Source organism: Peromyscus eremicus, chromosome 8a (assembly GCF_949786415.1).
Source record: "Peromyscus eremicus chromosome 8a, PerEre_H2_v1, whole genome shotgun sequence".
NCBI lineage: Eukaryota > Metazoa > Chordata > Mammalia > Rodentia > Cricetidae > Peromyscus > Peromyscus eremicus.
In genome coordinates, this window is record NC_081423.1 from 47,018,467 (window position 1) to 47,034,719 (window position 16,253).

Sequence of the window (16,253 nt, forward strand, 5' to 3'; positions counted from 1 at the left end):
TGTTTTCCACACACCACCGAGCATCAAAGCTAATCTTGGTGACTTATTGTGGGTTTCTCTCTGGCACTCCGCTTAGAACCCTATGATGCGTTCACACCTGCAAGGTGTTACAGACTCTGTTTTGGTTTTAGGTATAACAATCATGAGGCAGTCAGCATCAAATAAGACAGGTGTTTGCATCGTTAAGTAAATCAGTGGTCTCCAGGGACCTGGTGCCCTCCTGTTTTACCCTCCTCTCAATTTCTTCAGATGTTTGAGCCCCAACAGGCACCATGCATGCCACCAGGGGGACATATGGCTGCAAAAGACCAAAGAGAGCCGTCAGCTGGATGCTTTATTTTATGATCACGCAACAGCTTGGCAATAAATATTTAAAAAAAAAATATCAACTTTAACCACTCTCTGAATGTGCTTTTAGCCTGTGATACTATTTCCATGCAAGTGTGTAGGTCTCAATGCAAGATTTCCCGCCAAATGTCCCAAGAGCAATTAAGGAGTATGTAGGGTTGACAGATGCTGGTAATATGCAAGCCAGTCTCAAAAATACTAATCTAACCAGATGTGTGGGCTGATGGAGAGCAATCCTGGCATCTGCAAGATTCAGTGGATTAAGATCTACAGTGCATCCTGAAGATAGAGGCCTGGAGCAGGAAGTGGATGATAAGATCTTGAACTAAGCAAATGTCTAGGCAGTTGCCAATATCGAGCACAAGTGTGCCCTGTTAAGAAAAACAGCATTCTGTCTGCAATGCCACACCTATACTTCTGTTATAATCCAGGCAGCACTTCATCCAGGAGAAAGACATGACCATGTCTTGCTGCTCGTGGGGCTTGAGTTCACATCCTGTGGATATTCATCCGAGGTCAAGTGCAGGCTGTGATTTCCTGATTTGAATATCTGAAATCCAAATTTCACCCACACCTCAAAGTTCTCAAAGCCTAACAAGATACCACAAGCAAAATTTTCCCAGACCACAAAATTTTGATGACTGCAATAAAATTGTTAAGACTATTACATACAATTTCTCTAGGTTACAAGTGTAAGGCATATATGAAACATACATACATGAGTTTCATGTTTACACTTTATTCCCAGTCCTAAGACATCTCACTATATATATATATATATCAACATTCCAAATCATCATCCTTCTTTATTGTCCTATTTGACTTTCTGTTGCTGTGATAAAACACTGACCAAACCATCTGGGTAGAGGAGGGGCGGGGGGAGGGTTTATTTGATTTAAAGGTTACTGTCCTTCATTGAAGGAGGCCAAGTCAGGAACTTGAATCAAAACCCGCAGAGGAAGGCTGTTGTCAAATATTAGTTTAAGATGTGTTACATTTGTTTATGCTGTGGAACATTTGTTTAATGGTGCAAAGATGGGTTGCATTCTTTTATGTTGCATTTGTTTAACTCTGTGAAGCTGTGTTACTGTGCCTGTCTAAAACACCTGATTGGTTTAATAAAGAACTGAATGGTCAACAGCAAGGCAGGAGAAAGGATAGGTGGGGCTGCCATGCAGAGAGAATAGATAGAGAAATCTGGAAAGAGAAGATTGGAGAGTGAAAAAAGGAGAAGGAGAGGAGGACTCCAGGGGCCAGTCACCCAGCTACACAGCCATCCATGGAGTAAGAAGTAAAGAAAGGTATATAAAAAGGTAAAAGCCCAGAAGCAGAAGGTAGACAGGATAATTTAAGAAAAGCTGGCTAGAAATAAGCCAAGCTAAGGCCAGGCATTCATAAGAAAGAATAAGTCTCTGTGTGTGATTATTTGGGGGCTGGGTGATGCCCCCTACAAAGAGAAAAGATTAAAAAAATGCCGACTACAGAATGTTGCTTACTGGCTTGTTTCCCATGGCTAGGACCTCCCCCATCAATCATTAGTCAATAAGATGCTTGCCTACAGGCCAATCTGATGGAGGCAATTCCTTCTGTTGAGGTTCCCTCTTTCCATGTAACTCTAGCTTGTGTCTAGTTGACAAAACTAACCAACGCACTTACCTATTGTCATTCCTGATGAAAACACCAAGAAGAAAAACATCGATCCTTCCTAGGAATAACGAAGTGAAAAAGAAGACAGTAATACACCACCCACCCCATTTGGTGGACTACTTACTTTCATGGTCACATTCAGTGACAGAAGAGACGTGGAATTCACTGGCAATGTAACAGTGCGTATCAACAGCTTTCAAAACAGAAGAGAGCCTTTGACCTAGTGCTACCAATTGCAGACATTATTGTAACAAACAAACAAACAAACAAACAAAAAGATCAAAAGTACCAATTTGCCAGTAATATAATAGTGACAACCAGGAGAACATAAAAGAATTAAATATTTATATTATATCCACATGGGGAATGTTATATACCTGAATGCACTCTGTGTCAACATGGTCTTAAAAATTAAGTGATGCCACTGTATAAAGCAACACACATACTAATGTGAAAACATGCTAAGGAGTCCTGTAAGTGGGTGTCATCTTTTATATGTGTATCCATAAGCTCTTCAATGTTAAAAAGACTCTTACTCAAGGATTTTTTATTTTTTCTAAATTTTTAAAACAAGACTATGTTTCCTGGAATCATTATGGTTTAAAAAACTTTCCTTCCTAATATTAATGACAATAAGTGAACCCCTTTGGAATATTCCTTCAATTGGAACCATTCTAGAATGTTCTTCCAAGGTTTCTAATTTTGAGTACATGTACAGAAAGTGGTGGGAGTGTGAAATACAGTCCTTGTCTGGTGGGCTCCACCCTTGGCCCACCTAAGCTCTCAGCTGCATGCCCTGCTCAGAAAATGGCCTCTGTCTCTGGAGCTCTCCTGACTTTAGGGGAGGGGTGAATTTCAAGCTTTGTGGATGTCTTTCCTCCCAGGCAGTTAGTACATTTTCTGTAGCTATAAAAAACAATACCCCATTCTGGGTACTTCATAAATGAATGGTTGGTTGAGCTCACAGTTCTAAAGACCCAAGACCTGGACACTGTCATCTGCTCAGCTCTGCTGTGTGACAGCAGTGTGTCCCCTCTTGGCGGGTAACATCATACTGGCAGAGTAAGGTGGGGCAAGTATCAGGCTTATTCATTTCTTTGGGTAACAAATCCAGTCCTCCAAAACCAGAGCATCATTAATCCATTCACTTAGGGTCAAGTTGTCAGGATCTGATTGTCTTCCAGAAGGTCCCAACTGTTCAGAGTTCTGTCACCTCATCCCACCACCCTGGGGATGCACTTCTAGCATAGGAAGCTTTATGGGAAAATCCACAACCAAATCACAGACCTAAGCAAATCTCCATGATCCAGGCTTGATAACTGAATTTCTAATATATCCCTAAGGTCCCTTTGCTCAGTGAGCCATCCTTAAGACCCTTGTCTATTTCCCCTCCTCTCACCCCTCATTGGTGGCCTCTTATGACTTTAATAACCTCTGTGGGTCTTCCAAATGAAACATACATCTGAAAATTCAAAACTAATACCTACAGATAAAATAAAAAACAAAACAAAACACCGTTGACCTTTGTCTTTCTGGGTCTAAGTCATCTCCCTCAGAAAGATTCTTTCCAGCTCCATTCATTTGTTCATGAATTTCATTTTTCTTAATAGCTGAATCATATTCCGCTGTGTAAATGTACCACATTTACATTATCCATTCATTAGTTGATGGATATCTAGGCTGTTTCCGTTCCCTGGATTTTATTCATGGAGCAGCACTGTACATAGATAAGCAGGTATCACTGTGGAAGGGTATGGAGTCTTTGGGGGAAGTGTGGACGCTGGATCATGTGGTAGATCTGTTTGCAGCTTCTGGAGGAGCCTCCACACTGATTTCCACAGTGGCTGCACCACTTTGCACTCCCACAGCAGTGCATGAGTGTTTTCCTTCCCCATTTCCACACTAGTGTCTGTCTGAAATTTTTTTTTTCTTGTCAAAACCATTGTGACTAGGGTAAAATGAAATCTAACAGTACTCTTAACTTGAATTTTCCTGGTGGCTAAAGAAGCTGTACATTGTTTTAAATGTCTCTCAACCATTTGCCTTTCATTTTCTGAAAACTATTTATTTTCATGCTTCATTTTTAATTGTTTTTTATTGTCTTGATTTTGAGGTTTGTTTCTTTTTTTTTTTCACCATCCATGGTTGTTTTTAATTTCTTCTTACTGTTGGAAACTTACAAACTGTCTCTTTAATCTTCCCATCTAATAAGTTGGCAGAGAGTGCCACTGCCAATCGCACATACACAGAAGTTCCAGTCCTGTGTTTCTGAATAGGTGTTTAAGGACAATTCTGAATTACATCTTTGTCTTAGATAATAAAGAATTAGAAAGTAAGGTCTAAGTTGCTGGTTTCTAAAAGTATTTTAAGTTAATAGTTCAGCTATAAAGAAGTGCTAAATACTCTTTATTTGATATTATACATAGATCACAGTAAGTGCTTTTCAATAGTGAAAGGCAGCATCCTTTGACAGGGAATTCTAATTAAAATAACATCATCAAGTCAAGAATAGACTGTAGCTCGAGTTTTCCTGACTGGCCCACAGTCAGGACAAATCTCTCTCACCTGCCAGTCCCATAGCCACTCAGACCCGACCAAGTAAACACAGAGACTTATATTGCTTACAAACTGTATGGCCGTGGCAGGCTTCTTGCTAACTGTTCTTACAGCTTAAATTAATCCATTTCTATTAATCTATACCTTGCCACATGGCCCGTGGCTTACCGGCATCTTCACATGCTGTTTCTCATCGTGGAGGCTGGCAGTGTCTCTCTGACTCAGCCTTCCACTTCCCAGCTTTATTCTCCTCCTTGTCCCGCCTACACTTCTTGCCTAGCCAATGGCCAATCAGTGTTTTATTTATTGACTAATCAGCAACACATTTGCCATACAGAACATCCCACAGCAATAGACAGTTGCTTCCTGGCGTTCCATTGCCAGTAACAGGCCAGTGAATACAAACTGAAACACAGGTGAATCTTCTTGTTTCTGAGAGAGTGACAGAATTTTCCCAGTGTTTAAACATATCCATATTCCCAGTTATATAAATTTAAATATAAAACCATTCAACAGGTTTGAGGTGACACCCCATCTTTGTGGAAAGTATAACTTTAATAAGTCCAATCCGATCTTGAGAAAGGGAGAGCTGTGATAGTAACTGGAATTGTTATTTTTAAAAAAGATCATATCCACTTTACTATAAGTCATTTTTACTTAAATCAGGACCGTCCCAACAGAAACATTGTTAGCCATTCATGATCTGAATTTTGGTGTATGAATTAAATTATGGTACACATTAAAAGCCATGAGACATTTGTTTTGTAATAAATAAGGCAGTGGAATTACTCATTAGTAGCCTTTTTAAGATAAGCTATTAGGTCTGCCCTTTCTCCCTTCTTCTTAATTCTAGCAAAGATCATTTTTGTTCCAGGAATAAACTTTTTGGGATTCTCCAAATACCTCATCAGGGTGTCCTCTCCCCAGGTGAGGCCTTTGTTCTTGCTGGCATCTGTGTAAGAGAATTCAGCGGCCTGACAAGACTTCCTCCCAAGCAGACCATGGAGATTTGGTCCAGTCTTATGCTCGCCTCCCTTTTCCACAGTGTGGCACTGGGCACACTTCTGAACAAAAACCTTCTTGCCTTTCTCAACATCACCCATTTTTCTTTCGCTTCCGGGTGATCAACACCACGATCGCTACGTCCCGCTCACTTGAGGTTTGTTTCTTAATTCATGTGTATTCTAGATACTGACCCTCAGAGTGTGTGTGTGTGTGTGTGTGTGTGTGTGTGTGTGTGTGTGTGTGTATAAATGTTTTGCCCTATTCTCTTTACCAGATTGATGGTATTCTTTGTTGGACAGATGCCTTTAGTTTTATGAAGACCCATTTATTAATCATTGTTGTGTTACCAGAGTCCTGTCCAAAAGGTACTTTCCTATGCCAATGAATTTAAACCTATTTCCTACTTTCTCCTCTATCAGATTCAGGGTATCGGATCTCATATTGAGGCCTTGATCCATCTAGAGTTAAGTTTTGTGCAGAGTGAGAGGTAAAGACCTCATCCATTCTTCTACATGTAGCCATCCGATTTGACCAGCACCATTTGTGGAAGATGCTGTCTGCTTTCCTATGTGTATTTTTGGCCTCTTTTATGCAATATTTTTAACAACTTTGTGCCTGTAACAAACTATCCTGGTGTAACAAAATATCACTGTGGCATAAGGTTTTATTTTTAGAAAGAGCCATAGTTTGACTTCAGGTTTTCTGAATTGCGATGCTCAGCTTGAATAACTTCATACAAACAGCAAGGAAGTTCAAGGTCATGAGCTTTACTCTTGCATATGCACCCAACTCGGGTTAGGTACTCTATAAGGTTATTGCTATGCTTCTGTGTTCTTACAATTCATCAGTATGTGGAGGCGTCAAGTGACATGAACCTTAGCCTCTTAATGCCCCTAGTGTTAAGCTGTCCTTACTCCAGAGGAAGACTTTAGTCCCCTACAATTACCACCATGATCAAAGATTTCCCAGCTCCCCCAAGGTAGAGCTTCTCGTGTCCCTCAGCCCAGCAGAACTTACTTTGTACCATCATCTTCTACAGCTTCATTTCCTCTCCTCCCTCCCGTGGGTCTGGCTACCCTGGTTGCCCCCATAATAAGGCTGGCAGATAAGGGACCCACAGCAGGGATGCTTGTACCACGGAGGGCTTTGTTGTGTGTCTTAACTCAGGCTTTTTCTCCCTGGGATGGAAGTGCATCACTTTGCTTGCCTTTAAGGATTCATAATCTGTAGTGTCTGCCAATTCCTATTGTGTAAACTTTCCCACCGTGGATGAATTCAGACTATCACATTGATGTCACAGAACACAGAGCCGAAGGGAGATGTGCCTATATGGGGTCTCACAGGCAAGGCTGAGTCAAATTTCACACATCTTGACAGTGGTAATGGACCACTATATTTAGCAACAGGCTAAATGTTAGGCATCTCATCTCTGTCCAGACACCTTGCTCCCTTTTGGAGAACTCTCTCTAGAGACCTGCCTGTGGTCTCTATAGCTCCTCCGTCCCTATGCTGGATGGTTTTATGGCAACTTGACACAAACTAAAGTCATCAATTGAGGAGGGAACCGCAGTTGAGAATATGCCTCCATAAGATTGGGGCTGTAGGCAAACCTGTAGGGCATTTTCTTAATTGGCAATTGATAGAGGACGGCCCAGCCCATCATGAGTGATGCCATCCCTTGGCAGTGGTCCTGAGTTCTATACGAAAGCAGGCTGAGCAAGCCATGATGAGCAAGCCAGTAGGCAGCACTCCTCCATGGCCTCTGCATCAGCTCTTGCCTCCAGATTCCTGTCCTGTTCCTGTTTGAGTACCTGTCTTGACTTCCTTCGATAATGAACCATGATGTGGAAGTGTAAGCTAAATAAACCCTTTCTTCCCCAACTTGCTTTTTGCTCATGGTGTTTCATTGCAGCAATAGAATCTCCAACAAAGACAATCCCCGTGCCGTGTTACCATATATAACTTCATATCCTGGCCATCAGTCATGGACAGCTCTCTCACCGACCCTGCCCACCTGACTCCTCCTCTGAACTTCTAGTCTTCTGGCCTGTAAGCTGAATAAGTAGGTTTTCAGGATCCAGAGAGAAACCATCAGTAAAATAAGAGAGATCCCTACCCAGCAATGCCCAAGGGGCTCACCCTATGAAGTGTGCTTTTCATTCCACGGATGCACACTAGGTCAGTTCCCATGACTTCCCTGGTCACTTTCAGTCTATGACAGGGCCTTTGTTATTTCTGATCATAAATCATAGGGCTCAGAGCAGTAATTAAGTCTCTGCATCTATGCAATAATTAAAACTCTTAGTCTAACTCAATGATGACCTCTTTCCCTAAGTCTATGCCTGGTGTAGCCTTTTGAGGGCAGAATGAAGTGGAATTTCTCTCCAGCATTCCATTTTTTTCCTCCCACAAGCTTGAGAGAAGGGAAGGCAAATGGAGGGAGAGAGCCAGGGTCCTGCCAGTGGCTCTTGCCTGGCATCAGCTGACCTGCAGCCAACTGCCTCTGTCCAGAGACCTTGGCAAAAGTTGAACGTTCTTCAAAGGTTCACTGGAAATTCCCACTAGCCCCAGATCCTCAGTGAAAGTAAATGCAGTCTTCTACGGGTAGGTATCTGAGGATACTTCCACATCCAGCTTCTTTCTATTAAGACCACATTTTGTCTCTAAGTGGCAGCCATAGACAGTATCTACAGCATCCTCGGGACTCAGCCCAGAAGACTATCACTGAACTGTTCACAGTATATGTAAGGTAGGTGGCAGTATTGTTATTTTACAAATGAGGAAGCTGGGATCCAGGGAACAATCCTCCATTCTGCACACCCCTGGACCTTGCAGTTCCACTCTCTGTGTTAAAACTGAGAAAAGAAGAGACCGGTTCAGTAAAGCACAGCCCTGCAAAATTCCACCTCAGAAAGACTGACAGCCATCTGGACTCACCTGTCCAGGGCCACCATCCCTCCAGTCAGATACTGACTAGGTTTTGCTTGGATATTTTTTCTTCTTTCTTTAAACTGCTGATGGAACCCAGGGTCTCGATCATACTAGACAAGTACTGTATCATCCAGCCACACCTCCATCCCTAACCTTGAGTCTTGATGAAGAGATGGTTTAGATCCACATTCTGCCTAGAGGCCAGTATTCCAGTTGTTACTAATGTAACAAATTTGCACAGCACAGGTGTAATTAGATAATAAGACTATAGGATGAGACAAAAGAGGTGCAATAATGAAATGAAGGTGTTGTGTGTGCTGTCACATGGACTGGGCTCTGGATGAGGAGAAGACTGTTCAGTTAACTCTAGGAAACCAGAATGAACTTCAGTTAATAAAGTATCAACATTGGGTCATTGGTCATAAAAATGAGAGGCACTAAAATAAGAAGAGAATAGCAGATATATAGACAGATTAGATAGATAGATAGATAGATAGATAGATAGATAGATAGATAGATAGATCTTGAGTTCTTGCAGTCATTCCTTATTCCTTCTCAACACCAAAGAAGTGTCAATCCTTTGCCAATGTGTATAAGAAACCAGATGCAGCCCTGTTTATTCTGTGTCCCCTTTGCCCCAGATCTAGAGGGATGCCCATTTGTCATGCATGGCTAGTATGTGCAGATCCACTGCAGTAGGACATCACTGTGACTGTTTGGGCTTCAGCTTTGCTGCTGATGCAGGGAGGAGTCCTAAGGCCCTGCAGGGGAGTCGACAGGAAGCTGTGATTTGCTCCTGTGTCCCCCATTGCTGGGGGTGGCTATGTGCAGCACCTGGCCTCGCCCACCTTGCATACTCCTTCTGGTGTCCCGGGTAGCAAGATTTTCTTCCAAATATGCCATATATGTGAAAGAAGAGATCTCTCTCAATTCCTAGAAATTTTCCTTCGGCATGAGACCGGATGCTTAGAAACAAGCATTTATTAGTCTCTGTGTGGCACAAATCCCACGTACACCCTTGCTCCTCCCTCGGTCCTGTAGTTCACCTCAGAGACACCCCCTCACCCCTCCCAGGACACCTGTGTGTTAATTAATCTCTGTTTTGCTTCCTTCAGCACAAAGCACTGAGTCTCTGGAAGAGCATGTTAGGTACCGGGTCTCCCACGGCACCTGAGGACTGTTTACTGCTGTACCCCTGGTGCCTAGAAACACACCTCCTGGGTGTTACTGAACATTAGAACCCCCTTGGGAGTTCCTGGGGGGGAAACCCCATGCCACATCTAAGACCCTGAATCCCCGGGGGTGAGGCTCAGGCCTCTTATATTTATAGTTCCCACGGTTAATTTCACATATCAGCTGGCTAGTCTACAAGGGCCTAGCTGTTCAGCCAAACACAGACCTAGCACCACCACTTTCTCCAAACACCAGCACCTGCTTCTTCCCAGGGTGGACTAGAAAGTGCAGGCCCAGCTGACAGGTGGGACAGGACGGGGGGGTGGGGTGGGGTGGCTTAGAAGATTGCTCAGCAAGTCACGCCCCCGTGGAACCGGCCTCTGCCGGCGTCCTGAGTTCTGAGCTAAAATGCAGCCACTCTCTTGTAAAATCTGACTGGCAGACGTAGAGAAGCCTAGATACCCAAGTCACTGAAAGGATGGCTATATGATGTCAGTACAGCAGCCACCCTTCCCCTCCATGGTTACATTCCAGAACCTTCAGTGGTTCCTGACATTGCAGACAATAGCAACCTCTGTGTCCATACAGCCTTTTCCCTATGCATACCACCCTACCATAAAATTGAATCATGAGGCATAGTAAGACATTAGAGCGATAGCTAACAAAATAGAGCAATTGCAATCTTCCATAGTAAAAATGTATGCACTGTTGATGCGTTTGTTTCTTTCTGTTCCTGGACTCACAGGTCGGTACCTTTGGCATTAGAATTCACAGACGTAGCTCAGGGGGACAGTTGCCCTCAGAAAAAGAAGCCAGCCAAGGAATGAACACCTCTGCCCCTCCTGTGGCAAACAGACATTTCAGATTCTTGGAATGCGGGAAGCAGGCAAGGATCCCAGTGAACGCGCAGAGGAAGCCAGATCACAGACAGAGCTGAGCTTGGAGGGCTATCAGGTGTCCTTGCCTAGACAGGCTCACATTTCCATTTATCCATGAAACGTTAGCAACGGTGAACCAGTCCCCTAGGGAAAACAGGACACATGTTCAAGGGGACATGCCTGAGACCTGGAAACAATGCACAGGATGGGTTCCCTATCACATGGGCTATATTTTGTGACATGGCCCTTTCCAAAGTGCATCTTGAGATCGAGATCACCTCTTCAGAACGGGAACAAAATGCCCCCTTTATTTTTGACATAGCCAATTGTGGCTGGGCTTCCTCAGATGTCAGATAAAAATCTCTTCAACATTCCATAAAGTTTATATTTAGAATAATTCAGGGAAAATGTTGGTTCTCGATTATTTTGCCTGTTGTTAATTGATGGGTTTTTGTTCTTTTTTTTTTTGTCTTATTCATCCATAAAAAGAATTAAAGTGAGTGTCCTCACAGAACAGAATTGGACAAATGAGAACAAGGTGGGAAAGGCTACTTTAAATCCTGCCTCAGTTCAAATTGCTGTTCAGAAACCTCTATACACAATGCAATGAGAGCTGAAACAGAAAGTTCTTCCCTTCATCCAGTATGAGATGAGGGGAGTTAGGGGAAAACGAACAGATGATTAATACTAATATTTAGAAAATGGTAGGGAACCCACAAATGCCTTGGGGATCTTCACTAGCACCTAAAATCCTGCATTGTCTTTTATTTAAATGAGGACTTGTTAATGTGTACAATATTACCAGGAAGTAGAGGCAGCCCCAGAACACAATGCTTTCATAGGGAAAAGGCCTAAAGAAGAAGCAGATGGCCGCCTCTTCGCAGGAGCCGTATAATTTCATGGTGCATTTTCTCTTCATGGCTTCACTGAAATTCAAGCCCAGGGGCCAATTCTTTCTGACAGCAGCAGGATGGACTCAGTAGGCAGGAAGGAAGCAGAAAGTTTGGGGGAGTCTTACAAAAAGTGGGGGAAGCTGGACAAGTGCTCACTCTATTTCTTCCATCACTGACTTCCTCATCTTCAATTCCCCAAGTCTACAGTAAAATCCCAGGCCCAGCTTGGCCTGGTCAGCCATGCAGCATCCCTCCAGGTCAGTCACTGAAATTCCTGAGGGGCTTGCCTCACTCAGTTTAGGAGGTCAGTGGCCAGCTATTACATGAACACCCTCTGGGGCAGCACCTGGCCAGGGACTGTAAGTGGCTTATCCCTACAGGAGAGCATGTGGCGGGGGCCTGCCCTTTAGTCTGTTGTAGCATGAATCTTAAAAGTTCTTATTAATAAAAGCAAACCTGAGCCAGGTATTGGGGGTGAACTGGAAGATCAGAGAGACAGAACAAGCCACAGCTAACCTCACCTGGCCAACTTCTCAGCTGGTCTTGTTTCCTCAGACTGGAGGCTTCTGAGTCCTCATCCAGAATGGGTCTCAGTTGAACTGTGCTGCTCAAAACCTAAAAGCTTAACCAGCCAAATGCTTCTAGTTTCTGATCCTCACGCCTTATGTACCTTTTTGCTTTCTACCACCACTCCCTTGGATTAAAGGCTCGCTTTCTGAGATTAAAGGCGTGAGTCACCATGCTTGGCTGTATCCTTGAACACATGGATTTCTGCCTCTGGAATGCTAGGGTTAAAGGCGTGTGATATCACTGCCTATCTTAAGTATCTAGTGGCTTTTCTGTTCTCTGACCCCAGGTAAGTTTATTAAGGTACACAATATTTTGGGGAACACAATACCACCACAGTCTGTAGCAAGCTGCTCTTGGAAAGGAGCTATGTTAGCATTTCTCCAAGTGTGAGCTTTGGTTAGCAAGACCAGCAGCAACACCTCTGATCCTGTTAGATGTGGCCAGTCCCGAACCCCAGCAGGAGCTGTTGAATCAGAAACATTAGAGAAAGGGACCAGCAGTTTGCACTGAGTGAGTCTTCCAGGAGATTCTGGATCATGTTTCCAGTTGAGAACCATTGTTCTAGAATCATCTTCAAATGGCTTCAAGTTCAATACAGTAAAACACTAGAAATGAAGGCAGATTTTTATCTCTTTCAAAAACTACAGGACAATTTTCATCAATAGTTTAGTGAATAAAAAAAGAATTCAGTGTATTCACACATGGAGTATTAACCCTGGAGAGGAATGAAATTCTGCCACCTGCTACAACATTGGATGAACCGGCACAAGGGGACATCGTGCTGAGTCAACCGAGCCTATCACAAAGAGAGAAATACTGTGCGATTGCACATACAGGAGCTTGCTAACATGTCAAGTTCACAGAGAGAAGAATTAAAGGTCATTACCAGGAGCTGGGAAGAGGGGTGGGGGTGGGGGCTGTTAGTTGATAATAGAGTTTGAATTTGGGAAGATGGAAAAAAGTTGTACTGTATGGGGGTGGTGGTTGCACCGCTGTGAGGAGGCTCCATACCACTGAGTCGGCCACGGTTACGTGTAAATGCTTACAGTGATGAGTTTCATGTTGTGTGCACTGTAGAGCAATTACTAAAAATGGAGACTGAGCTGAAGAGAATGCCTAATGCTGGGCAAGACATTCCCTCTCTACCTCAGTGAGGCCCCTGTTCTCCTGGCAAGGAAGTCACTACAATAAGAGAAAGAGGGGATGGCACAGTCAGCTCAGGCAGCCCAGAAGGAACCACTTGTCAAAAACAGGATCATCTCCAAGTACCACGTGTCTCATTTCTACAGCCCAAGGAACTCAGGTATATGTGGGAGGGACTAAGTCTGACGTGACAACAGCCATATTGGTATAACTTTTGTGTTCCCCAGCAGCTGACCCTGGAAGCATCTCAAACCCAAATGACAAAATCATTCATCAGCTCAGTCTGTTGGGCCATCCCTGACTCCCCTTGTCCCTAAGACTGTTTCTTAACTGGCATGTAATGGTAATATTTCGTGAAGGAAGGTCGGGTTCAGTCCAGTGGGGTATGGTTCACCTTCATTCACCAAAGCACATAAACAATTTCTTCCTGCTGTGTAAGGGCATGTCAGGATCCCCAGAGACCCTAAGACATGCTTCTATACATAAGCCCCCAGTCGGTCGCACTTTGCAATTTCACCATCTACCTCTTTCTTTGTTCTCGGGGCACCATCTCTGGCAACCAGGACCTAGTTTTTCTAAAATAGCATGTGGTGACCATGAACTGCCCAGTTGTGGCTGAGAAGCTAACCTGGACCTTCAAGTGGCAGGAAATCCTGAATCCTATGACAGAGTTAAGGAAACAAATCACCAGTCCTGACTAAAACAAGGTCGATTGGTGCTCACTAGCCCACATCCTCCATCAGAGTGCTGAGCAGAGATGTCATGTCACCATGGTCTTCTAGAGGGGCACACTGCCTTGGCCAGCTGTCGTGGTTTGAATGAGAATGGTCCCCAGTGGTCCATATTTTGAACACTTGGTCCTCAGTTGATGAGACTCTTTGGAAAGGATTAGGAGGTGTGGCTTTGTTGGAGGAGATGTCACTGGGGGAGGGCTTTGAGGTTCCAAAGGACATGAGCCATGCCCAGTGTGCTCTCTGCCTACTTGCTGTTTGAGATGTGAACTCTCAGCTGCTGTTCCAGCCCCTTGTCACCATCTTGTCAGCTTTCTCTTCACCAACCCACTCTCACCCTACGGAGCCATAGCCCAACTCAACTCTTCCCTTTACAAAGTTCCTTTCAACAAGATAAGTTTTATCACAGCAATAGAAACCCTAACACACTGGATCTGGGTGGTGACACCAAACCACCATTTATCATAGATGTGCCATGCCTGGCCACACAGCTTCCTTGGCCTCAGGAAGCTTCCTGGCTCTACCATACAGGAGAGGTCTGAGGTGTTTTGTTTCATTTTGTTTCTTGTAGAGCAAAGACACGTGGGTACAAAGGTCCGTATCCCCAGAGGACCCAAGGAAACACTTTTTCAAGTACAGATGAGCACGCAGTCACACAATCTTCCTTGGGCTCTTATTCCATCACTGGGTCTGGGAGAGGAGTCCATGGATCCACCCTAGATGTCCTTCCTTCTCTGAAACTAGTCATACCACACACAAAAAATAAATAAATAAATAAATAAATAAATAAATAAATAAATAAATAAATAAATAAATAAATAAATAAATAAAACTAATCACTTCTGTATTTGAAATAAGCACCAAGGGAGTACTGCATTCTGCAATGCAAATATTCTGGTCATCTCCAGAAGGAAACCTTCTACTTTTATCATAATCAATCCCTAAAAACATACTAGACATTTAAAACACACACACATACACACGGAGGGGGACTACAATCCCATCTCCAGAAACAGGATGCTGTCGAGTACAATGGTTATTCTCTATGTGTTCTGCCATTTTCCCCAACTTCTCCCCAGGTTTAATTATCTGGTTATGATCTCACATTATGCTCACCCAAATTTAAACACCAGAATTGCATAAAGTAAATTATATATTCTAGAACCTCAAGAAACATTGGCCATGAAAACAAACAGCAACTTATTGGAGTGTGATCCCATTTCATAGAAATGACCAGCTGGTTCCCAACGGCTTTAAAAGATCCTGACCAGCTGAACCCCAATCTAATTAGTCAGTGGATTAGGCTTAGAAAAAACTTTCAGACTATGATGTCCGTAGGATCAAGAAACCAAAATGCTCACACATCATGAAAAGTGTGGTCAAATTTAGCATCCATTTCTCATTGAAGGATCATCCATCATGAATCACACCTTGGGGTGTCTGACTGTCCTCTCTCTCTTCCTGCTCCCTCTTCCTCCCCTTCCTTCTCCCTCCCCTCCCCTTCAGAGCTATTTGCCAAAGCTCTGAAGCATTACTCAACACAATAAACAATGGGACCCAAGATATCTCATCTTACTAGCAGATGGAAATCTTAGGAAACCAAAGGGGCATATAATGTCCCATTGGAAAATGTGGTTCAAAAATACTTTTCTATGAAAAACCCACAAATGGATTTAAGCAAATGGCATGGGCTTACGGAGACCTATTTTTAAGTGGGAACAAACATGCATCTGAAGGTAAGTCTCGCTCTCTTTGTGACATCAGCTCTCAAGCTATGGATAACCTCATTAAAAAACACCATTCATTATTTTGAAATTTGACAAGGTGAGTATAATAGACATTTGGAAAAGCAAACGTGTGTGAAAAGCTGAGGTCGTTATTTGTAGAGTAGGAAGAGAATTGTGCAAGTCACATGGTTCAGAGCCACAGGCACTGGTAAGGACGTGCTAGGGAACAGAACACTTGTCTAGCCCCGCACTATGGAGAGGGGACAGGGTGATGAGCTAGTTACGTGGCTACACCATTTCAGCAGAATGATGTTAAAAGTACGATTGACCAGCATCAAAAGGACAACATGAATCCAAAAATGAAAGTGAGCCCAAGTGCACGGGTACCGACAGTTTCAAATGCATCGTTGCTAGTCCACGGACAGGTGGGATAGCCTCCTAGTGACATAAGGAAGGCTGGATGAGAACTGGGAAAGCAACAAGGTTAAATGTTTCCCCACGCTACCCCCTGAACAAGCTCCAGTCAGCCCAAGAGTCTTACAGAAAATCTGAAACACTGAAAGCAAGAGAAGGCGACATGGGTAGTGCTTCCTGGCTGGAGGTGGCTGTTCTTGGAGCAGACGTGGGGGTTGTCTTTCTCTGTGAAATTTC

The 16,253-nt window shown here is 43.5% G+C and overlaps 1 protein-coding gene across 1 annotated transcript; it reads right to left on the reverse strand.

Moving 5' to 3' along the window:
• Nucleotides 1–5,087: 5,087 nt before the first annotated feature.
• On the reverse strand, nt 5,088–5,694 carry LOC131916105 (cytochrome c, somatic-like). Its single transcript, XM_059269393.1, has one exon. It carries the CDS (start codon nt 5,652–5,654, stop codon nt 5,337–5,339), a length of 318 nt encoding a protein of 105 aa, XP_059125376.1. The 5' UTR covers nt 5,655–5,694; the 3' UTR covers nt 5,088–5,336.
• Nucleotides 5,695–16,253: the final 10,559 nt, after the last annotated feature.

What these genes read in the sequence shown, in the direction of transcription:
- LOC131916105 (XM_059269393.1), bottom strand. Translation starts at nt 5,654, where the DNA reads ATGGGTGATGTTGAGAAAGGCAAGAAGGTTTTTGTTCAGAAGTGTGCC.